At 47.9% G+C, this 23,170-nt stretch overlaps 1 protein-coding gene across 2 annotated transcripts in view; it reads right to left on the bottom strand.

Moving 5' to 3' along the window:
* Positions 1–1,116: 1,116 nt before the first annotated feature.
* The window catches only part of LOC147446473 (uncharacterized), a 67,057-nt gene continuing 45,003 nt past the window's right edge, over positions 1,117–23,170 (bottom strand). For both annotated transcript variants that reach the window (XM_086526244.1, XM_086526245.1), the window contains 2 exons: positions 1,607–1,810; positions 1,117–1,509 (listed from right to left, as the gene is read on the bottom strand). In XM_086526244.1, coding sequence (XP_086382370.1) covers positions 1,339–1,509; positions 1,607–1,810 — 375 coding nt within the window. In that variant the 3' untranslated portion in view covers positions 1,117–1,338. The remainder of the gene's footprint in view (positions 1,510–1,606; positions 1,811–23,170) is intronic.

The raw sequence follows: 23,170 nt of genomic DNA, 5'->3' as shown, positions 1-23,170 counted from the left end.
CTCTCTCTCTCTCTCTCTCTCTCGCGGCAAGCCCTTCTATATCTTGGGGCATTCGCAAGGCAAGCCCTTCTATATCTTGGGGCATATAAGAGCAGGGAAAACAACTGGCTGATCTTGAAATATTAAAAAAATTGCTGAATAAAGAATTTAACCTGGCAGCATAGTACAACTATCATTTAGACAGCTGCTACTAAAATTGGAGTTGATCTCCCCCCACCTGGCAGCTCTTGCTCCCTCGAACCAGGTTTGAGCCAGGTGCCTTTATCCTCCTCGATTCTATTCTCACTTAGAGCCGCGTCACACCAAGGTGTAGTGGGGGAAGTGGGGGTAGAGCATTAGCCATTTTCGGAAAATGAGAAAAGCAAGCCATCTTTTTAGAGTGGGAAAGATAACCCCACTACCACTTTGGAAAAGGGAGGTACTAAGCTAAGTTTACGTTCAAGAGAAGCTCTCCTTATTTCTAGAAAAGGTAGACCAATGAGGAAGGAGAATATTACACACATGTTCTCCTAGATTCAAGATGGCTTTTCTTTCTCAAGTGGGTGCGACCCAGTGTTACAACTACCCCTCGCTAATCCCACTACCCCTGGGTGCAACCCAGCCCTTACACACATGCTACGCACATGAGGCGTTCGAGAGGTCTGTTCAGCAGGAAAGTGCAGGCTGGCTCACCACACACCTGTCTTCTCACGAACGGTGGGAGAACGACTGTACTGTAATGAAGCCTCCCCTCCCCCCCAAAAAAAAACCAATTCTTGCTCACGTGAATGCTTAAGCATTCACTGCGCGGGAAGAGAGAAGGGCCGCGCATCTGCAAAAACTGTGAGCGAGGAGATGTGCGGGGTGCTGATTGGTGGCTGGTCTGGATCACGGACGTCAGAATATAATCAGCTTAAAACGTTGGATGACCGACCGTCACCAATGTGCGCTAAGAGGCAGGCTTTGGGAGGGCATTCATGGTGCCAACGGCTGAACCATGAACGCACCATGTGCGCACTACACCAGACAGAAGCTCAGCAGGCCATGTAAGTAAGTGTCCATCCAAGTTGAAAGTCGTCGAGACAATTTATCTAGCTTTGGAACGGATGTGGGAGTGCTTACACATAAAGCACCAACTCGAGAATACTACCTACATTCTAGAAACAAAGGAATTGGTCTCACAAAGCCAACTTCCAAAGTACATTTACCATCAAAATCAAAACTGATGGTGGTTAAATTCAACAATGTCAATGCTAAGGGATGCAGCGAAACACTAGGCTTCCAAAAATGATCTCTTGCGGCTTTGCAAGGATCGCCAGATAAGCTCTGCTGCTATCTTTCTAGTTGGAAACTTTCCTCTCAGTACACAATCGGCAAAGCTCGGTTTTGATTAAATTTGCGCTCAGCCTGTTCCCACAGCTTCTGCATGCCTGTAACATGCAAAGCACCAACTATACAAACAATACTTCCCTTCATCTCTCTAAGCTTTTTTACCATGTGTTCATTCCTCTCATGCACGATGGTTAGTACCTGCCACAACTAAGTCACGGTCAGAGAATTGCAAGTACCACCACTAAAAAGATAATATAGCATGCCAACATATGTTTTACAGATAAGAAAAACACACCAGTCCAGGAAAAAACCTCTCCCCAATCTCTATAGCCTCTTTCAGAGCTTCCGGTTTCAGCATCGCTTCGGCGCAGTGGGTGACGTCTTTGTACCTTAGAGCTCCGAAAAAGTTGGGATACATACCATTAAGTTCCTTGTGGTCCTTCCAATATCTGTATAGTTCTTTAAGAGAAAAATTATCTGCAGCTCTTTGTATAATGACCTACAAGATCACATTCACACAAGCAAAACCTTAACGATCTCACAGAACCAATTCCAGAGAAATTGTTGCATATCTTACACATCACAGAATGCTGGCATCATAATTTGTAATTAACAGCCCAAACAACACTGACCTTGCTCTATTTGTAAGTTTAACTCTTCACAGTAAGAAAACGCATGCAAGATGCACACAAACATATGGATACATGTCAGGAGCAGCAAAAGTGTTTATCAATTCAGGCTTGGATCTAGTACTCCGAACAAACATAGGGATTACTTTACTTCACTTGAAAGAAATGAATTGAACTGAAAGAAAGAGAGAGAGAGAGAAATGAAATGAAATGTAATATTAACGTCTTCAAAAGGCCAAAATGACCTATGAGACCAAAAGGTTACATGTGGTGAATCTAATACCAGGTCTGGGTACAAAAGTACAAAGAACTGAAAAGAAAATAAAATAGTGGGTATGGGGGTGGGGTGAAAGCTGATACAAAGGGTGAGTTGATACAATGGAGCTCTCTGACAGTCGAGGCATCAGTATCCGGGACGGCTCCTATGTCGCGCCAGTATGGTATGGATCCTCTGTCGCACTCTGCGTCGATATCGAGAGGGCCCCCTCATCCGTGGGCGACGGGACCGCCCCACCTCTTATCGCCCGATCAAGTACTACGCCTCTGGTGCCTCTGGTGTTGTTATGTTGTGGGGGCTTCTCGAACTCCTCTGTCTGTGACTGAAAGAAATCTGTAATCTTTCGCTGTCGCTGGATCTCTCTCATTGTGCCCCTCTTCAAGAGGTCCTCTCTGTGTTTGTGAATCTCCAGTAAGTATAATCCGAGGGGGGAGAGAGAGAGAGAGAAAGAAAGAAAGAAAGAAAGAAAGATTTTTAACGTCTATGTCAGGCCGAAATCGGCCTATGAGACAAATCAAATGTACATGGTGTGTATGTCATCTGTCTATCGGAAAGACAAATGAAACAAAACTGATACAAAACTGAACTGAATGTAGGTAGTGGGGTATCTGAGGAGGGATGGAGCTCTATCTCTAGGGGTATATGCATGTCTATATGCTCAAGGTAGTACAATCATAAGAATGCATCAAGCTATCTAGCTCCATCCTGTACTAATGGGGGGATGTAAGATGTGGTACATGGGCGGGTCTGGTGCCAAGGCTACCCGAATGAAAGCTGTCGGGTCGGCCCTCATCTGGGCCACTCGCTCCTCAGTGGCACGGCGCTCCCGGGCTCGGATCTCCTCGATCTGTCGGTGGTGGGAGCTCGCGCCCCTGTAGCCTGTGACTCGTGGTCGTCGTCTAGCTCGGCTCACCTCCGCCTGTGGGAGTGTCACTCCCCTCTGAGTGTCGGTGAGGGAGGGGCGGCAATCCTCTAAAAGAAGTCTGTGAGTTGCGACTGTCTCCCCTCTGTCTGTGTAGCTGTGTGTGGCTGTAGTAGTGTGTCCCGATGGCTCTGTATCTCTAGTAAGAACCGTCCGAGCTGTCTCTGATCTCGAGAGTCCATGATCTCTCGGAGAGTGGGCTGTCCTCTGAATAAGGCCTCATACCTGCCTCTGATCTCAGTGTATGCTCTGCATCTACATACAAAGTGCTCCTCACTCTCCACCTCCTCTGTGCAGGCTCTGCAGACTCGCTCCTCCCTGGGAACACCAGTATGTCTCCCGATCTCAATCTCTAACCTGTGTGAAGCCACTCTCAGCTGACCAATCGCCACCCGTGAGCTATGTGGCATATATGTGTCCATGTAGCGTGGTCTCTGTATGAACCCCCCAGACAATATGGTGAGAAACTGGTCTCTGTAATCTGACATCCTCGTCCCCAAGCCAGGTGACTCCCAGACTCTCCTAGTGTATAGCTGCCACAGATCCTGTCTCAATACCAAGTTCCTCTCACTGCGAGAGAGGTGAACATATGGTGAGTGAAGGTCGTACTGGAATGGTGGTAGGCTCTCCATGTCAAGACCGTGTCCCTCAAACCATGCTCTGACCTATGAGTACCATGCTCTCTCATGCCCACTCTCTGATAGCTGTATAGCTGCCTCAAATGCTCTACGAGTAAGTCTGTCAGGAGGTAGCTCTCTCATCCTTTGGATGAAGCAGACTGTCTGGAATAGTGCCTCTACCACCATAGGTGGTGTGGCGAGCTCGGCTCTAATAATGTCATGTGGCACTGTCTTCTTGCTGCGGAGCAAGCGTGAGATCATACATACCTGTGGCCTCTCAAGCTGTGTCCACTGGTCAGCTGTCAATCCTGGTGCCCATACTGCCACCGAGTACATCAAGGCCGGGGTGACTAAGGTGTCGAAAAGCCACCCCTTCGTGCGGGGTTCCTGAAAGTGTGTCTGGTGGCATCTCCGCTCTAGCATGGCCAGAGCTGCATATCCTCGGGTGAGCCTGTCAGCAGCAGCCTGCCTCATAGTGAAGGGTCCTGGTAGGTTGGTGAATGTGATGCCAAGGTAGACATAGGAGGTGACTACATCAACCTGTCCTCCTGCTGCAGTGAAGGTGGCAGCGCTCCTCACTGCACTGGATGTGTGAAAGATCATAACCTTGGTTTTGCCAAGGTTCACAGTCAACCCCCTGTGTGTGCTGAATTCGTCCAAGGCCTCAAGATGGCGTTGCAAGCCCTCGGGTGACTCTGAAATCAACACAATATCATCAGCATATAACATGATGTGGACCGGAGTACCTGCCAAGTCGCTCCCCTCTCCTCCTGCTCGCAGTATGTAGTCGGAGATCTCGTCGATGTAGAGCCCAAAGAGTGTCGTGGAGAGTGGGCATCCTTGCTTAACACCAATGGTGCTAGCAATGGTCTCTGAAAAACCGCCTGGGCAACGAACTCGACCCGTCACCTTCTCGTAGAGAGCATATATGGCCCAAATCATCTCTGTTGGTACCCCAATGCTGTGAAGGCGCTGGAAGAGTCTCTCGCGTGGGACTGTGTCAAAGGCCTTGCGGAAATCCACAAAGCAGCAGTAAAGCCTCTTCTTCCACGCCTTTGCCCCATCAATGAGGCAGCGCAGAACGAAGATGTGATCAGTGGTGGAGAAAGCTCGTCTGAAACCTGCCTGGCCTGGAGCTCGTAAACCCTCGATCTCTGCGTAGTAGTTGAGAGGTGCCTCAAGTACTGCTCCATATAGCTTGGCCATCGTGTGGCCAATCATGATAGTCCTGTAGTTCCCTGGGTCCAGGGTGTCGCCAGATTTGTGGATAGGCACTATGGTGTGCTGTGTCCACTCCTCTGGGAAGCCCTCCCCTATAGCCCGGTTGAAGACATGTGCAATCAACGGGGCTATAGTGGAGGCCGCATAAATGATGTGCTCACTCTGTAATCCAGTATGGTCAGCTGATCGTCTGTGCTGCATGCGGCGTATGGCCCTCTCTACCATCTCTGCTGTAAAGAAGGAGGAGCACGTGGGGCATGGCTCGTGTGGCTGTGGGATAGGAGGCTGCCCTGGCACCTCGTAAAGTCGCTCAGCATAATCATGCCATATCTGTGGATCCTCAATAGCTGTAGTCGGACGTGGCTCGCGCAGGGTGCGCCATGCCGTCGCGCTATCCATGCTCATGAATAGGCGGTATAGCTCAAGCTCCTGTGCCTCTTCGAATGCTCGCCGCTTTTGGCGTGTCAGCGTCTTCATATGCCGTCTGGCCTCTCTCTCTGTGATCTCTCCTAAGGCTCGCCGTGCACGGAGGCGTCGGTATAGCTCTCTGCACTCATCATCATACCGGCGGTTCTGAGGCATAGTCCCGGGGGGGGGGGAGTGCGTCCTGTGTGAGTGGTGTGTGGAAAAGAGCTAATAGCTGAAGTGTGGAGAACGGAAGAGATATGTGATGTGAGAACTGAGAGTGGTGTGGATGGGTGGAGGAGGCATAGGCCATGCTCGACCTCGGCCGAGTAAAGAGAGGCTAGCTCATGTGTGAAATGGATGGTGGTGTGTGGAGTGTGTGCTGTGGAGCTGTGTGGGATGGTATCTCCGGTGATGGAGAAAGAGAGGTATGTGTGGTCGGCTCCGATGGGTATGGGTGGAATGGTGAAGGATGTGATAAGGTGTGCAGCCTCCCTGGGTCCCAGAATATAGTCGACTGTACTCCCCCCTCCCTCTGCAACTCCATGTGACATACAAGTCAGGCCCCCTGAGGTGGGCCACTGGACCATCCCGTTATAAATAACGAGACGGTGCTGGGAGCCAAGTCGAAGTAGATGTCGTCCGTAGGCTGTGACTGGAGCTCTGTCTGCTGTATCTCTCATAGTAGCCTCCTCATCTAGAGTGTGTAGTGCCTCTGGGTCCTCGTGGTCATATGCCTCACACTGCTCACTGCGCGTACGAGCATTGAAGTCTCCCATAAGGAAGACTTCACCCAGTGTGGAGTACTCCATAATCTCCTCCGTGAGGCATGCGTACGGTGACTCCTGCTCAATAGGGGCGAATCTGGAGCCTGTGGGAGCAAAGTAGCAAAGGGCAATGTAGACGATCCTGTCTCGTGAGAGCTCGAGGCGAATCCACAAGTAGCGGGCCTGTGGGTCCCGGGCAACAATCTGTAGTCTGCTGTGAAGCCCCTGTCTAAAGAGTATGGCCACTCCTCCTGAGCCGCGAGTGGTGGGCTGGCGCATACATCCCCGATGTAGAGACTCCCACTAGAATCCATGTATCCGTGGTAACCCTCTCTCTGGGCTCTCGTGTGTCTCTGTAAGTAGAATGATGTCTCGACCTCTCATCACCTCCTCAAGTCTCTCTGGGTGTGTCCATAGGTCTCCATTGCAATTCCAAACCGTGACATGAATCTCCTCGTGTGTCCCACAGGCCGCGAGTCCCTATGCGATGGTCTTGCCATCAATGATAACCCTACCATCTCGATATACTGCCTTCTTCCCTTCTTTGCGGGCTTGGTGGACTCTAGGCATGCACGCGCGACGGTGATCTTGTTGCATCTTTGTGAGGTCATCATCAAGATAAATCGGGGGGCCTTCTAGCCCTCTCAAGATGACCCTCTTTCGGAGGAAAGAAGTTCGAGACTCCTCGGAGATGAATTGGAGGATGAGAGCTCTCTTCTTTGGATCTTTGCCGGCTCTCCAAGCTTTGGAGAAAGGGATCTCTTCTTCCTTGTATCCCACTTTCTTGCATAAAGCTTTCCCATCGCTCTCGGGTGTAGACCCTTCTTCTTCTTTGATGCCGGTCACTCGCACATTGAGACGGCGAGCTTGTCGCATCTTCTCCTCCTCGATGGTTGTGTGTACGATGAGTACCTCATCTTTTTGGGCCTCTTGCTACCTTCTTGATGTTCTTTTTGACCACTTCGACCCATCCTTCTTTGGTGGCCTCTAATTTGTCCTCAATGCTTGCGGTGAGGGCTTTGGTGATCTCCTCCTTGAGGGCTTCCTTAGCCTCCTCTTTAATCTCTCCTTCCTCGGGGGTGAGGGATGTGATGGAAGCATGAAGGAGATCGATTTGTGCCTTCATCTCTTCTTGCTCTTTCCTCCATCTCTCCCTCTCCTCGTTCTCCCGTTCCCTTCTCTCCTTCTCCTCTTTGAGATTTTGGATGTCCGCTCTCATGTTCTCCTTCTCTTCGTTCCATAGCTTGATGAAGGTGGCTTTCTCCTCCTCCCATATCTCTCTCTCCATCCGCCATTCTTTCATGTCCTTCTCCAATTGTGCAAGCCTCTTGTTCGTGAGCATGAAGGTTGTCTTCATTGTCGATGCCGGCGTCTTGATGATGGGGGAAGACATGGTTGTCTTCGTAACTACCCTCTCTTCATATTGTGAAGAAGAGGGGAGAAGGGGAAGAGAGGGAGTACGTGTGTGTATGCGTGTATGTGTGTAGTGTGTGTGTGGGTATGTATCCATGTGTGAGAGATTGGGGGCAGCGGGCCTGGTGCACTTGGTAATGCTGCAACAGTGAGGCAGCGGCAAGTGCTACAGCCTTGGCAACGTGCAGTCGCAACAGGTCAGCCACAACGGGTTCAGCAGCAGCAGCAGTGGCGCGCGCAGAGAGAGAGAGAGAGAGAGCGAGAGAGAGAGAGAGAGAGAGAGAGAGAGAGAGAGAGAGAGAGAGAGAGAGAGAGAGAGAGAGAGAGAGAGAGAGATTAGAGTCGGAGAGAGAGAGAGAGAGAGCGAGAGGAGCCCGTCACCTGCGCGAACAGCGAGCCCGTCACCTGCGCGCGAACCCTACGAACAGCAAGCCTGCGCACGCGAACAGCTGCTGCTGCAAACCTGCGCGCGAGCTCTGCTGTTGCCACATATCGCGCACGCAGTCTGCTGCTGCAACAGTTTCTACACCCGAACCTTGCTGCAACAGTTTCTCGCCTACTGGCCTCTGAGTCCCCCCTGAAACCCTAATCTCTGCAAACCCTAATTTCATGAAACCCTAATTCCCCGAAAACCCTAATTCTCTGAAACCCTGACAGTCTGTCAACCCCACCTGTTTCAACCCTTCCCGTGTGCATCGTTCTAAACCTTGCAAGGGAAGGAGAGAACGAGAGAGAGAGTGAAAGAGTTCAAGCTTCGCTTTGGGTCTTGCTTTTCCCGTTTACCAGTCTAGCCCATTCTTCATGGCGGCTTTGCCGGTCTTGAGTGCCACACACGGCGCTCCATCACCAATTGCCTATCGCGTGGATTGTACTGGTGACTTGTTGACACGCATTGACTCCAAAATTCAACACTTGGCACAGCATGCCTTGGTTGGCCGGATGATTGGACAGTCTCCACCTCGCTCTTCTATACGTGATTGGTGTCAGACTGCAGGGACGTGTCTTGGAACTTACATTACTTGGGAGAGGCATATTCATGGTACGTCTTTCAGATCCCGCCACTGCCTCAGCTCTCCTGGCTCGCTCCCCGATACTCTCTGATCGCAGAATGATATACTTGACAAGGTGGTATCCAGAGTTCACTATTGAGGAGTTTGACAGTAGACATCTTATCCCCCGATTCCCTCTGACGCTTTCCTTCCCGGATATGCCTCTCCATTTTATTGATGAGCATCTCCTTCAGATGATTGCTGCTCATTTTGGCACAGTAGTCCCAGGATCCTGTATCTTCTCATCTGGTCCACCTCGCATTCAGGTCTTGGTGTTTGGGGATACTACATTGCCAGATAAAGTTACAGTGGCGGTGCGTGATCGAGACTACTCTTGCCGAATGGTAGTCACTGGACGCCCAGGACAATGTTTACATTGTCATGAGATGGGACACTTGGCACGCGATTGCCCCACTCAACCACGCCATCGGCGACAACAACAGACAGCTCGTGGCACCCACACTCAGTCACGTGGTCAGCCACAGCCGGCTCCTACTGCTACTACTCGAGCACCTCAGCAGCCTAAGGGTGCTCCCAGAGCTTCAATCGTCCATGTTCCTCCCTCTACTTCAGTTCCTACTGAGACTGCATGGCAAACAGTAGGTCGTAACCATTCCTTCCGTCCTCGTCAGCAACCCACTCCGCAAGCAACCCCCAGTGTTAACTCTCCTGCTCCCTCTCAAGTTTCTGCCACTCCCTTATCCCCAGCTTCTCCTCACCATTCTTCTTCCTCAGCCCAGGATCACTTACCTCTGCTACCAGCTCCTCCTTCCCTTGTCGTAGTTCCCTTGCCTGCTCCTTCCCCTATTCCCGAGGTTCCTATTCCCATGCAGATGGATCCTTCACCGTTGCTCCCTCTTCCTTTTCCTCCTCTCCCTCTCGCCCTTACTCCCCCCCCTCCACCTTCTGGTCCACCCCCTCCCTCAGCCACCCATACTTATGTCCCTCGTAGTTTTCTAAGTTCTTGCCCTCTTTCGTGGGGCACTCATCGAGCTGAAATGTGCGGTGACTCAGAAGGACCATTGCGGGTGCAGCTCTACCTTATGCATCACAAGTCAGGTTGTGTTCCCTCTTTAATAGGCAGTCGCTCTCAGCCTACCCATTCCTTTTTCCTTCCATTCCATGCAGCACAGGAATGGAACGAGGATCAGGTTCTGCATTTTGTGCATGCACAAACTATGGTTCAGCTTAATTTATGGTTGACTACTTCCGCTCCAGATGTATTGTCTCCACACTTCCCTTCCTGTATTGGTGCAATGGAATGGAGTGATGTTTATGCTTGCTATTCATTGCCTATGATCATTCATGTATCCTCAGATGTGGTGCTTCCTATGTCTATGCACATTTGGGGTGTTAAAGCTGCAGCATCGGTCATGCAATGTAAACAAGCAGTTGGTGCAATGAGACGCCATATTTTAGAGAGGGCTTACGTGTTGCTTTCCTCCCGCCAGAAGCTCATCCCTTGGATGGCCCAGCTGCCTCCAAGAAGATGCGCAGTTAGTCAGATGCTTTATCAATTCTTCCATGCAGACTATGGATTTACATGTAGTTTCTTGGAATACTAATGGTTTACAGACTTCTCGGGTAAGAGGTTCACGCAAGCTTTTACTTCGCAGAGATTTACATGCTCATGTAGTAGGCACTGTGGATGTATTACTAGTATAGGAGCATAAGATTGCCAGTCCCTTTGGTAATCTCATGCCCTCGGGCGCTCACACTTTTTGGGAGCCTGCTCTAGGCATTCATGGACAGAGTTGCGGTGTATGTATCTCAGTGGGGTCACGATACTTGGCATCAGTTCAGCAGCATGGCACCCTTGTTGCTGGCAGAGCAGTCTATGTTTCTATTCGGATTCGGGACTCTACCATTGGCTTTATGTCAGTATATGCACCCACTACTCCTCGGGAGAGAGCTACTTTTTGGTCGTCCTTGGTTGCTGCTCTACCTACTGTGGACTCTTGGGTTGTTGGAGGCGATTTCAACAACGTCGAGAGCGACTCTGATTGGCGATCGCTCACTCCCCCAGTTCTATCATCCATTTCTCCAGATGAGCAACCGGCTTGGGATCGATTTCTTCTAGCTATTCAAGGTGTTGATGCCTGGCACATACCCTCTTTCGGTCATCACCCCGCTTCACTTCATTACTCGTGGGGGTTTCAGAGACAACAGGGAAGACTATTAGAGCGCCTTGATCGTTTTTACATTGGCCCTTGGGCAGCAGCTCTAGGTGGATTTACTACTATTTGGCGAGGGAACAGCCTCTCAGATCATTTTCCCAGCTCATTGTTTATCTCTTTCACTAGATCCACTACACAGAGACGAGGCTGCCGCATCCCTGACAGTGTTCTCACCACTGAAGTTTTGCAGCAGCAGATTCGCGACTTGTGGTCCACGGGAGCTTCTTATTGTGGTTCCCCTGGAGAATTCCTTGCCCATTGCATTACTCAGTCTAGTATTTACTGCCGTGCTCAAACTGCTAGTATTCATCGTCAGTTGAGAGTACGTGAGTCTGACCTCCACATTCCTCTTGGTTCCACACAGCGCTTGCTTGAGGAGTGGCCTCAGGATGCTTATCTCGCTGCTAGACAGACAGAACTCATACAGGAAATTCGTAGCATACAGGAGGCTAGGTCTGAGTTCACTCATCATGCTTCAGTATCTCATTGGATAGCTAAAGCTGATCGAATGAATAAGGACTTCTTCACTGTGCATAAAGAGCGCCCTCCTGGCACCACCCTCAGGACTTTGTGCGATGCTCAAGGAACACTTCATATGCATCCTGATGTTATTCTTGATATGTCTGCAGATTATTTTGAGGCATTGTTCACTGCTGATGTATGCACTACTGAGGTTTTACTTGCCCGTGAGCAGATTTGGCAGCACACTCGCTATCGTTGTACAGACACTATGGCAGAGATCTTGTTAGCCCCATTCACACTTGCAGAGCTTCATGATGCTATCGAGAGTCTAGATCCATCTTCCTGTCCAGGAGAGGACGGCCTCACTAGAGCTTTCTTTTTAACCTATTGGGATGTATTGCATATACCACTGCTTCGTGGTTGTCAAGATATCTTTTCATCAGGCTATATGCATCCAGATCTTTGTTCAGGACTCATATCTCTTATTCCGAAAGGGGGTGACACCAATCAGCTTCGCCAGTGGAGACCTATTACTCTCCTCCCTTCGATCTATAAAATATTAGCGTTACTGATCAACCATCGCTTGCGACCGTTCTTACCAGATATTATTCACACTTCTCAGACAGGCTTTGTTATGGATCGATGCATACTGGACAATATCTTCACCTTTTATGAGGCAGTAGAGTGGGCCAGATCATCTTCGGAACCTCTCACTTTTTTCATCCTTGACTTCGAGAAAGCATACGATCGTGTTGAGTGGGAGTTTCTCGAAGGATCATTGGCTAGGATGGGTTTCCCTTCAAGATGGATCTCAGGCATTTCCGCTCTCTTCAGAACTGCCAGCAGTGCTATTACTATTGGTGGTCGTGTCAGTCGCAGTTTTGAGCTCTCTCGATCTGTCCGTCAGGGATGCCCTTTAGCAGCATATCTGTATCTGTTTGTGGGCGAGACTATGTCAGACTTTCTTCGTGCTCAGAGTCATGCATTTCGTGGCTTGACCATGCCAGTACCTTCAGCTCCGGACCTTATCGATCAGGAGTTTGCTGATGACACTATGCTGATGTTGCGCTATGAGTTAGCAGCTCTTGATGCCATGCGGGGAGCCCTGGAGGTTTTTTGCATTGCCAGTGGTGCACGCATTAACTAGCATAAATCCTATGGGTTATTGGTTGGCAGTGATGACTTACCTACTTGGGGGGTAACTGATGGTTTCACATGGCTACAGCCAGGTCAAACATGCAGATATCTGGGCTTCCAGGTTGGATTTGACGTTTCCTCACAGCAGCAGTTTGCACCTGTGCTACAGTCTATTCGCAGGAAGCTTTGTCATTGGTCTTCACGTCATCTGTCGTTGGCTGGCCGCGCATTGGTCGCCAACCAGGTCATTCTGGCTACAGTATGGTATACGGCCTCCTGTTGGATGCTACATTCTGGTGTGATAGCTCAGCTACGCAGACTCGTGCGGAACTTTTTATGGAGTGGCACAGATGGGACTACTGATACTCGTGCTCGAGTTCGCTGGTCCACGATTATTCGTCCTAGATCAAAGGGGGGCCTTGGCATTATTGATCCAGAATTACAGAGTCGCGTCAATCTTACCAAGCTTATTGTTCGGGGTCTTTTTCCCGGCCAAGAACCTTGGAAGATGCTTCTTCAGGCCGCTCTTTCCACAGCGACTCCGCACCTTGGAACTAGAGATGGCCATACTTGGCAAACAGGGTATCGTTTTCTCTTCACGGATGCCCCCTTGTGCACCAGCACTCTCTCACCCTTCATTCGTTCGCTCCTTCAGATTTGGGTATCCATGCGACGCGCTATCAAACGCTCACCTCCCTCATGCCGTGAGGAGATTGAGGGCCAACCTCTCATTTGGAATGATGCAGTTCTTGATTCTTCGGTTAATCCACCTCGTCAGCTTGGAGAGAGGACTCACATTGACTGGGCTGCTTGGGACACTGGACCTGCTGCCTCTATGCGGTTGTTTCATGAGACGCGTATGCTGGAAGCAGATTTTGTGGCAGAACATTATGACATTGGTCGCGGGGTAACAGACAGACTGCTTGAGATTGGCTCCGCCATTCCTTCACACTGGGACACAGTCATGCGCGGTACAGTTCAGATGCCTCCACATTGTGGCTGGGAAGGCCTCTTCTATCAGAGCACTCTCTTACTAGTTCGTTTCGACACTATGCTGTTCACAGTTGATACTGACTACTCTTCGGGGATGCATGCTAGACTGACTTATGCTACTACCTCTCCGCACCTTGTCTACCCCGATGCTCGCTGGGAGGCCATACGAGTAGTTGGCTCCCGCGGGAAGCGTCGTTGTGTTGACCCCCGTTTCGCTTCCGCTGATGCTGCACTCTGGAGGCTTTGGGTGTGGGAGGGTTGTGCCCTATCTCAGCTTTATTGGGACCCAGGAGAGTGGCATTGGCCTCACTCTAACCCTACCGGCGCACATGTATCATTCTTTGAGTATACAGTCAGAATTGGAAGATTCGCATTGATGAGACAACACCCAGAGCAGCCCACTCGTATGCGTTTCTGGTTACATTCAGGTCTCTCACACGCCTATCTACGGCAATTTTGGTCAGCCATCTGGGATTTACATGTGGCTCGTCGTATTTCCTTTTTCCTTTGGATGATTGCACATGCAGGACTTCCAGTTGGGACTTGGTTAGCTTCTATGGGTCACGATCTGTTATGTACTCGATGTTCTTTGCGCCTACCTGAGTCACCTGCGCATTGCCTTTGGTCATGCTCGTCTTCTCATGCAGTTTGGCTAGCAGTTGGTTTTTTACTTAGCAGAGCTGGAGTTCAGCATGGATTTCTCACTTGGGGATCTGTTTCCTGGTTGATGCCGATACTCGGACCGCATCTTTTCTACGAGGGCTCAGACACAGATCCAGCTCTTATGCTTACCGCGACTGGTTACAGACGAGGGACTTTGGCTATGTTACCACAGATTGCTTGGCAAGGAGATCCTCAAACACGTGATGAAATCTTCTCAGTAATCACCAGCATTGCACTCTGGAATGTTTGGAGAGCTCGTTGTCTTCATATTCTCAGTGCGGCACCGCAGCTCCTTCAGGATACCCTCACTATCATTTGGCTGGACATCATTCACACCCTCATCTGGCAGTGGGATTCTTCCTCAGGCACATCTAGAGCAGCCGAGGCTCGTCGATTTGATTTCCTTCGGCGTTGGGCAAGATCTCCACTCTTCTTCACACTTACAGGTGGACAGATTACATGGCATTATGCGCCTCCTCAGTGGTTTCTCCTCCACTCATCACACAGACCACCATGAGATTGTACTAGTCGAGTTGTCACTATAGTGGCTCTCATCCTTACATTCAGCTTGTACACCCCACGTGACAGGCTATTTTGGCATCCGTTGGGGATTCTGTTGTACTCAGTAATATACAACCCTTATTTTTCCAAAAAAGAGAGAGAGAGAGAGAGAGAGAGAGAGAGAGAGAGAGGACACGGTATGTCGGGTCCCAAACCCTCAAGGGCCCCCTTGCTCTGTTGCCAGAGCAAGTACTTTCTTTATTCTTGCACAATGCTGATACAATGACTAAATGCTGAGATGTTGATGCTAATGGGTACTGACGCTACTGATGTTGGGTACTGGTACTGATAATACTGATGCTAGGTACTGCCGAGCACTGAAGGGTACTAAGGTACTACGGGGACTATCGGGTTCTATGTCGTCGACGATGATGTTGCCGATGACGACGACGGCGGCGCCACTATGGCTGAATGCGGGAACTGCAACCATGACGAGACCAAGGGCTGAAATCTGATGCAATCGTGCTGGCTGAAAACGCTGATCCTCCTGGGCTGAAAACGATGATGGAGAACTGCTTGTTCCCGTGGCACTTGGTACAGCTTGGTTCTTGAGAGGCTCCTTCACTACTCCTTTGCCTTCTACTGGTGCCCAAAGGATTTCTTTTATAGGTCCTTCAGCCATTTGCCCTACCTACATTCCAACAAGGGTAAATGAAAAGTCACTTATTAATAAAATGCACTTTAAGAGGTGGTTCACGCGCAGTAAATGCCTAAGTGCTAAAATGCGGTATTGTGCAAGAGAGGGTATGCTACTATGACTAGCTTGGACATGCACATCTTGCTAGAGGCTCACAAAGGTGCCAGGCTAGGTCCTAAACTAATGACTCATGCTTGACTGTCGCAGAAGCATGTCTACGTAGCGCAAGTGAAGTGATCACGTGACAATATATATTTTTGCATCACACATACACACATTGTTCGAGACTTTGTAAAAAAATTCCCTTGAAAGCATCATAATTTCCTCTGCTATATTCTTACATTTGCGTTATGCTTAGCATTCCTCCAAAAGAAAATAATTGTACTAATAAATTAATTTTTAAAGGATGCCTTAGTAAGGAGGAGGTTCCAATTCATCATTGTGCATGTCAGAGTCTTACATTACACGTTACATCGCTTGAAAGACTAGGAGCTAGAGACTAACAAAATCTTTTCGAGGTCTTAGGTCCCCTCCATCTCTACCAATAGCTCTCCAACTCTCTCCATCAGATCTTACATAGATTTATCATTCTCTATAACAGATCTCCATCGAGTGTACAAATTATCCTACATTGGATGCCAAGTGGATGGAGGGGGATTTGAAGCATCATCAAGCATGTCAATATGAGTAAGGGGCCGAGATTATTTATCTAAAGTTTGGGTGAAGCAAGGACAGTGTGTGTGAGTAACTCTATCTCTAGTTCTATATGGTAGAACTGGCAAATTTTGGCCTCTCTTGGTACTCTCCTAAATCTCCCAGTCTCAATCTCTAACTGATGTGATGATGTGCGCATCTGACCAATACCACATCGTATCCCATGGGACAAATGAGTGTTCGTATAGGCCGGTATGATCACATATCCATCCTTTGTTAGTTGGAGAAGATGCTCTCTATAGATAGCCATCTCGTGCCCAACTCCTGTGTCGGCTGTATCCATGTGATCTTGATCTCCAACTGAATTAGATCCTAACGTATGGAGTCTAGTGGTCTTATCCGTGTGAGAGATAGGGAGGGTGCAATCTAAGGAGTACCAAAACAAAGTCAATCTATCCATGATGAAACCATGATGTCATCTGCCCATGCCAACATGTTGTATCTGTCACAAACTGGTGACGTGGCTGCCCATGTGTACAAACACACAGTGGCATGGACAATCCCGGATACAATTGGCTGAAATGCTGACGTGGCTGGCTGTACGGCAACCCCGGAAAATGCGGCTCACTTTGTGGAAATTCAGCCACATGACAGCATGTACGGACGCCCGCGTTTTACAGTGCTGATTTTGGGCAGCTTTTGCGTGGCCTACTTTTCTACGCAAAAGAGGGGAGAGAGCTAAAAGCTCTGCTTTATTTACAAAAAAGAGAGAGCTTGTGAGAGACAGAGAGCTTTTGCTTTATTTGGCAAGGCTTTTGATTTTGAAGCTTTTGGGCTCTGCTTTTAGCATCCCTTGTAAAAACCTATTTATTAGTGGTTTGGGCTCTCACTTCTCAGAGCATTTGGACGCAGAGTCTGAGAGTGAGTCCCGACCACTCCTTTGTACTTTGAGTTGCAGATTAATATAAAAAGAAAAATTGGCGCCGATCTTTGGGGCCAATATCTCTAGGCATGGAACTCCGTCGGGCTAGTGTCGAATCAATTGTGAACTGTGAACTGTTTTGAAGTGAATTCTTGTGGTGTTGCGGTAGAATCTCGACTTGGAGTGTCCAAGTCTGTTACAATATCCCCTTGTAGCGCTAGCTGTCGGGATGACTCAAAGGCTAGCCGAGCATATCTGTCTTTGGGGAGGTGCCATAAACTATGCATGAAGGATACTGATCTAGTAAGTGCCTCAACCACGAGAGGGGGGGCAGCTAGCTCGACTCGAATAATCTCATGTGGCACTGAGGCCTTGGCTGAGAGATCATAGAGACTAAAGGCCTCTCCATACATCTCCATCCATCAGTGCTACCAGATCTACCATGGTGGTCCACTGAGGGTCCTTAAATCTGAACTACATAAAGCATAGCTAAAGCCACTAGAGTGTCAAAAAGCCAGAGCTTTTTTCGAGGTTCCTGAAACTGAACCTGTGAACACATCCTCTCCAATCCTCCTAAGGCTGCATAAGCTCTCGTCGGTCTAGTCTCTGCTGCTCTTCTCAATGAAAACATTGGTCCACTAAAGACTATCCCAAGGTAGGTGTACGCATTTGTGTACTCCACCGTCTCCTGGCCATATATAAATGTAGGTGTTGACCTCCTGACCCACTGTGGTATGGTGTTAAACACCATAACCTTGGTTTTTCCCAGGTTAACAGACAATCCATTATCATGAGCAAATGCGGACAAAGCATCTAAGTGACGCTACGTTCCCTCCAGGGAGTCAAAAATCAACACAATATCATCAGCATATAACAATAGTGGGAACCATCTCCCTGCCAACTGTGCTCCTTTGTAACCATCCCTCTCAATGTAGTCAGAAAGCTCATCCACATACATGCCAAATAGTGTAGGAGGTAGCGGGCACTCCTGTTTCACTCCGATAATGGAGTGAACCAAATAAGAAATCCCCTTTGTATAGAGCCATGATCCCCCAAATCAACTCTATAGGTACCCCCAACTCCTGCAGTTTGCGCATCAATCTAGCTTTGGGCACTATATCAAAGGCTTTGCAGAAATCCACAAAGCAACAATAGACCCATCTCCCATCTCTCCTGAAACCCACCTGTCCTGCTGCCCGTACACCCTCTCTCTCTGCCCATCTACTCAACTGTTGTTCAAGGATGGATGCGTACAACCGTGCCAATGTGTGTCCAATCATGATAGTGCGGTAGTTCCCAGGCTCCATGATGGGGCCCCCTGACTTGAAGATAGGTACGATAGTAGACAAACTCTAAGTATCATGTAAGCCCTCGCACATGGCACGGTTGAACATTAATTGTTAGAGGCTCTGCAAGCAGATCTCTCGCATGTATAAAAAGCTTTGCTACTAGGCCATCATGATCATATGCTCTCTTGGTCCTCATCCTGCCAATGGCCTTCTTTACCATCTTGGCGGTACAGAAAGCACATGTGGGGGACATAGTTCTGGTAGATTTTTATTTATTTTTTTTGGGGGGGGGGGGGGGGGGGGGGGGGGGGGGGGGGGGAGAGAGAGAGAGAGAGAGAGAGAGAGAGAGAGAGAGAGAGAGAGAGATGAAATGATATATTAACGCCTTCCAAAGGCCAAAATGACCTATGAGACCAAACCATTACAAACTGGTGAATTTGATATCATGTCTGGGTACAAAAAAGAGATGCTAAAATGAATCTAGGGATGCTACTAGCTGGAACTATGTGGGGTATGTGTGATCATTGATACGATGGGTGCCCAGTACAAGAGGGTGATATAATGGGTCATAAGTCTATCCTCATCTATACTCTAGATGTCGAGATAGTATGGCTCAAATCCTCTGCTACAGTCTTCATCGATGTTGTGAAGCTCCTCTCCTTAGTCGTGGGCATCTCGATCTCCCTAGCTCGAATGCTCGGTCAATAAAAGTACCACGGGTGTGAATATGAGCCGAGCTTTACAATGGCAGTTTCTCCTCTATCTGTCCAATGTTTGGTCTGAAGAAATCTGTAATCTATCTCTGGGATTGTCTCTCTTCAGATCTCCCTTGTAAACTAACTTTGTCTGTGTAAGTCTAGTAGATGCAGTCCAAGGCATCTCTGGTCCTGATAGCTCATGACTCTGGAGAAGGGTCCGAAGCCGTCTCAAAATAGACAGTGGAAGCGACCCCGTATCTCATAGTATACTGTGCACTGACATATATAATGCATCTCCGTCTTTGGCTCTATATGGCATAGGCGACATATCCTGCTGGCTGTCGATATTCCTCTGAATCTACTAGTCTCAATCCAAGCTGGTGGGAAGATGCTCGTATCTGACCAATGGCACACCGTAACCCATGAGATAGATGTGTATCCATATAGCTAGGTCAAATCACAAATCCATCACCTATGAGTTGGAGAAGATTCTCTTTATAAAAAGCCATCTTTGTACCCAACTCCAATGTCGGCTCTATCCATGTCCAACTGGGTCAGGTCCTGGTGAATGAGTTTAATAATTTCCACCAGTGTAAGAGACAACGATGGCGCATCAAGGGAGTACTAGAAGGGGGGTTAGTTGTCCATGCCGAAGCCATGTATCTAGAACCATGATGACCTCTGTTCATACTAGCATGATGTGTCCCCCTATAAAGCTAACTGTTTGGAGGATTCAAGGGCCATTCTAGCATATCTCTGGTAGTATCCCATAAGTTGTGCATAAAGGAGACTGATCTAGTAAGCGCCTCTATCTCGGGGGGGGGGGGTCGTCCCTGCTAACTCTACTCTAATGATCTCACATGGCACGGAGGCCTTGGCTCTAATCAGCCAAGAGATCGTAGATACCGAGGGCCTCTTCATACCTCTCCACCCATCTTGGCCTATAGAGGGTCCCCAAACCTGAACCCCGTAGAGCATAGCTGAAGCTACCAAGGTATCAAAGAGCTAGAGCTTTGTTCGGGGTTTCCTGGAATTGAGCCTGCAAACACGTCCTCTTCAATCCTCCCAAGGCGCATATGCTCGAGTCAGTCTAGTCTCTGCTGCTCTCTTCAAAAAAAACCTTGACCCAGTGAAGACTACCCCAAGATAAGTGTATGCATTTGTGTACTCCACAATATCCTGACCATAACTGAATGTAGGTGTTGATCCCCTAATCCATGTGGTGTGGTGCTAAACACCATAACCTTGGTTTTACCAAGGGACAATTCACTATTCTCTACAAAGCTACGTAATGCATCCAAATGTCGTTGCATACCCTTCGGTGAGTCAGATATCAACACAATGTCATCAGCATATAGCAACGATGGAATCCATGTCCCTACCACCTCGGCACCTCTTTCACTCTCTCTGTCAATGTAATTACAACCTCATCTACATACATACCAAATAGAGTAGGGGACAATGCACAACCTTGTTTCACTCCAATAGTGGAGTGCACAAAATCAGATATCCCCTCTGAAGTGCGTACATGTCCCACCACTGAATTGTATAAATCCATGATCCCCCAAATCAACTCATTGGGCACTCCCATCTCCCGTAGTCTGCACATCAATCTGGCTCTAGGCACGTTAGATGCTTTTCAAAAATCCACAAAGCTATAATAAATATGTCTCTCATGTGCCTTACCCTCCTCAATAATGGCTTTGAGTGTCAGAATATGGTCAAGAGTGGCGAAGCCTCTCGTGGAATCGGCCTGCCCGTCTCCCCATACGCCCTCACTCTCTACCCATCTGCTCAATTTCTGATCAAGAATAGATGCATACAACATTGCCAATGTGTGTTCAATCATAATAGTCTGGTAGTTTCTAGGCTCTGTAAGATCACTTGCCTTGAAGATAGGCACAATAGTAGACAGTCTTCAAGTCTCAAATAGACCCTCACACATGACACGATTGAACAAAACTACAAGAACCTCTACTAGCGTATCTCTAGCATGTATAAAGTGCTCTGCTACTAGACCATCATGATTATATGCCCTCGTGGTCCTCATCCTATCAATGGCCGTCTTTACCATCTTAGTGGTAAAGAAGATACTCGTAGATGGGCATGTCTCAGGAGGATCTGGAAGGGGTGTCTGTCCAACGATCGTATATAAGGATGTTGCATACTGACCCCATACATTGGGGGAAGTAATCACTAGGGAAGGAGAGTATTCATGAAAGAGACGCCATGCCTCATGAGTCTTTGCTCAAGAACAACTGGTATAAGTCTCGCTCCATCTGAACTAGGAACGCTCTCTTCTTCTGTCGCACAAGGCGCCGAGGCCCGAAAGGCTATTCGAGAATGTCTGTGATCAATGACCCCTATGAGAAGATCCCTCTGAAGTTGTACTCTCGTCTCTGTACATTCCTTATCATACCAACTATTCTCAGGCATGATGCTCCCAAGACGGCGTCTCTGATCAGGCTGAGTGTGTGGATATGCCTCTGCTCCTACATCATGCAATGTATCAGTCAATAAAGTGGTGAGCTCCTCCACTGAATGTCCTGGCTTGGCTACTATACATAGACAACCACCTCTGTATAGACAGGGTCAGTCTCTGGTGCAAATGTATAGCGGGTATGTGTCCTCCTTCTTGACACTTGAGTTGTACTATATTAAAAGGAGATTGAAAGTGTCAAAAGAGCCTGATCCAATGCTACATCCACTGATATGGGTCCTACTGTGAAATCCTGAATGCAGGGGATGAAGTTCGGCTGTGTTATGATATAGTCCATTTTGTTGACCCCATGCCCATGTGAGAAGCAAGTAAAACCAACTACTTCGGCAAATTGTTGTAGGCCATTAAGTATGGCCAATCCAAGTGAGGTCCCCCATTTCCATCATAAATCTCTCGTACTCAATGTATTCATCCTCTAAGCGCTGTCAAGCCCCATATCACTCTTATCTAGCTCTCTCAGTATCTCATTTGAGATATTATGAAAATTTGTCTCATGACTTCTTGTGCGGGTATTAAAGTCCCCCAAGAGACTGACGTCACCATCTCTCGAAAACTCCCAAATATTCTCGTCTAATGCAGAGAAAGGGGACTATCCTCTAGGTGCAGCATACACTGATGTGCTGGGAGAAAAGTAACATACAATAATGTACAAAAATCTGACTCTCTCAGCTCTCAATCTCACCCACATGTAGCTGGCCTGATCATCTCTTCGAACAATGTGCACAAGTGGCTATAACTCCTCTCTGAATGGAACTCCTACTCCCCCTGACCGTCTTTCCATGAGCTCTGATCTCATCTCTGCTCGACAAGCTGTCTCCCACCTATCCAGTCACATGTGGCATAAGCATAAGCTGTCCCAATGCTTGATGTGTGTGTGTGTATGTGTGTGTGTGTGTGAGAGAGAGAGATTTAAATGTCCTAATTTTATTAAATATTACTCAGAATATAAGACAATAGTCCATTTAGCAACACAAAGAGCATGATACACTAGACTATGAAATAAATATAATTTTAATGCAAATGCAAAAACTATTACTGATGAATTTTTGGATTCATTAACTTCTCCTGAATCAATTCATGAGGACAAAGATTATTTTGAGCAAGAAGTTTTTCCAAGTGATACTTCGTTACCAAATAAAAATATGGTTGCAGATTCTAAGTCTGAAGACAATTATGCTTTCTTTTATTCTTTGTTGGATGACGTGTCAATTGCAATTCATGAAGTAACAATTTCTCAAGATTATTTTAAAGAATTTTGGGATTCATTATTTGAGATGATCAATCTTAGTCAAAAATCCTCTCCACAGATTAGTGAAGTTGAAGGTACCCCCTTAGAAGAACTCTTAGTCGAGTCATGTCTCTTCATCAACAAACATGCCTCTTCATATGTGTGTTTTCATCTCCTACATAAAGGAGGCTATGTATACATTTTAATCAATCAAATCAATTCAGTATTCTCGCATCTTGAGTCTTAGTTTAATTTTAAGTATGAAGTTTTAGTCTTAATTATAGGATTAGCACCCCTAATCCTCACAAGGTGTACTCTCAAATACAAACTTCTCCACTCAAATTTTGTATGGAAAGAGTACATAACAATCGCAAACTATGTCTTTGAGCCATGCTCTCACATTGCTCCATATAGCTACATCATGTCGCTGTGGGTTCCATTTGGAAGGCTTTAAGATATAGTTGCAACTACTGAAGCCTTCCATTTAGAAGGCTTCAAGGTATAGTCGCAACAATTGAGAGGAATCAACTAACTCAAATTCTTTCATCCATTTGGCATCCAATGATAGATAGTTCTTGAACTTCACTAAGTAGCGCCTTATAAACTTTTCTCTAACCTCCTTTTCCTTATGTGCC

This window comes from Adiantum capillus-veneris, chromosome 12, assembly GCF_014529385.1.
Source record: "Adiantum capillus-veneris isolate H3 chromosome 12, ASM1452938v2, whole genome shotgun sequence".
Lineage (NCBI taxonomy): Eukaryota > Viridiplantae > Streptophyta > Polypodiopsida > Polypodiales > Pteridaceae > Adiantum > Adiantum capillus-veneris.
Note: the sequence above shows the minus strand (reverse complement) of the source record. Positions and strands in the feature narration are given on the sequence as shown.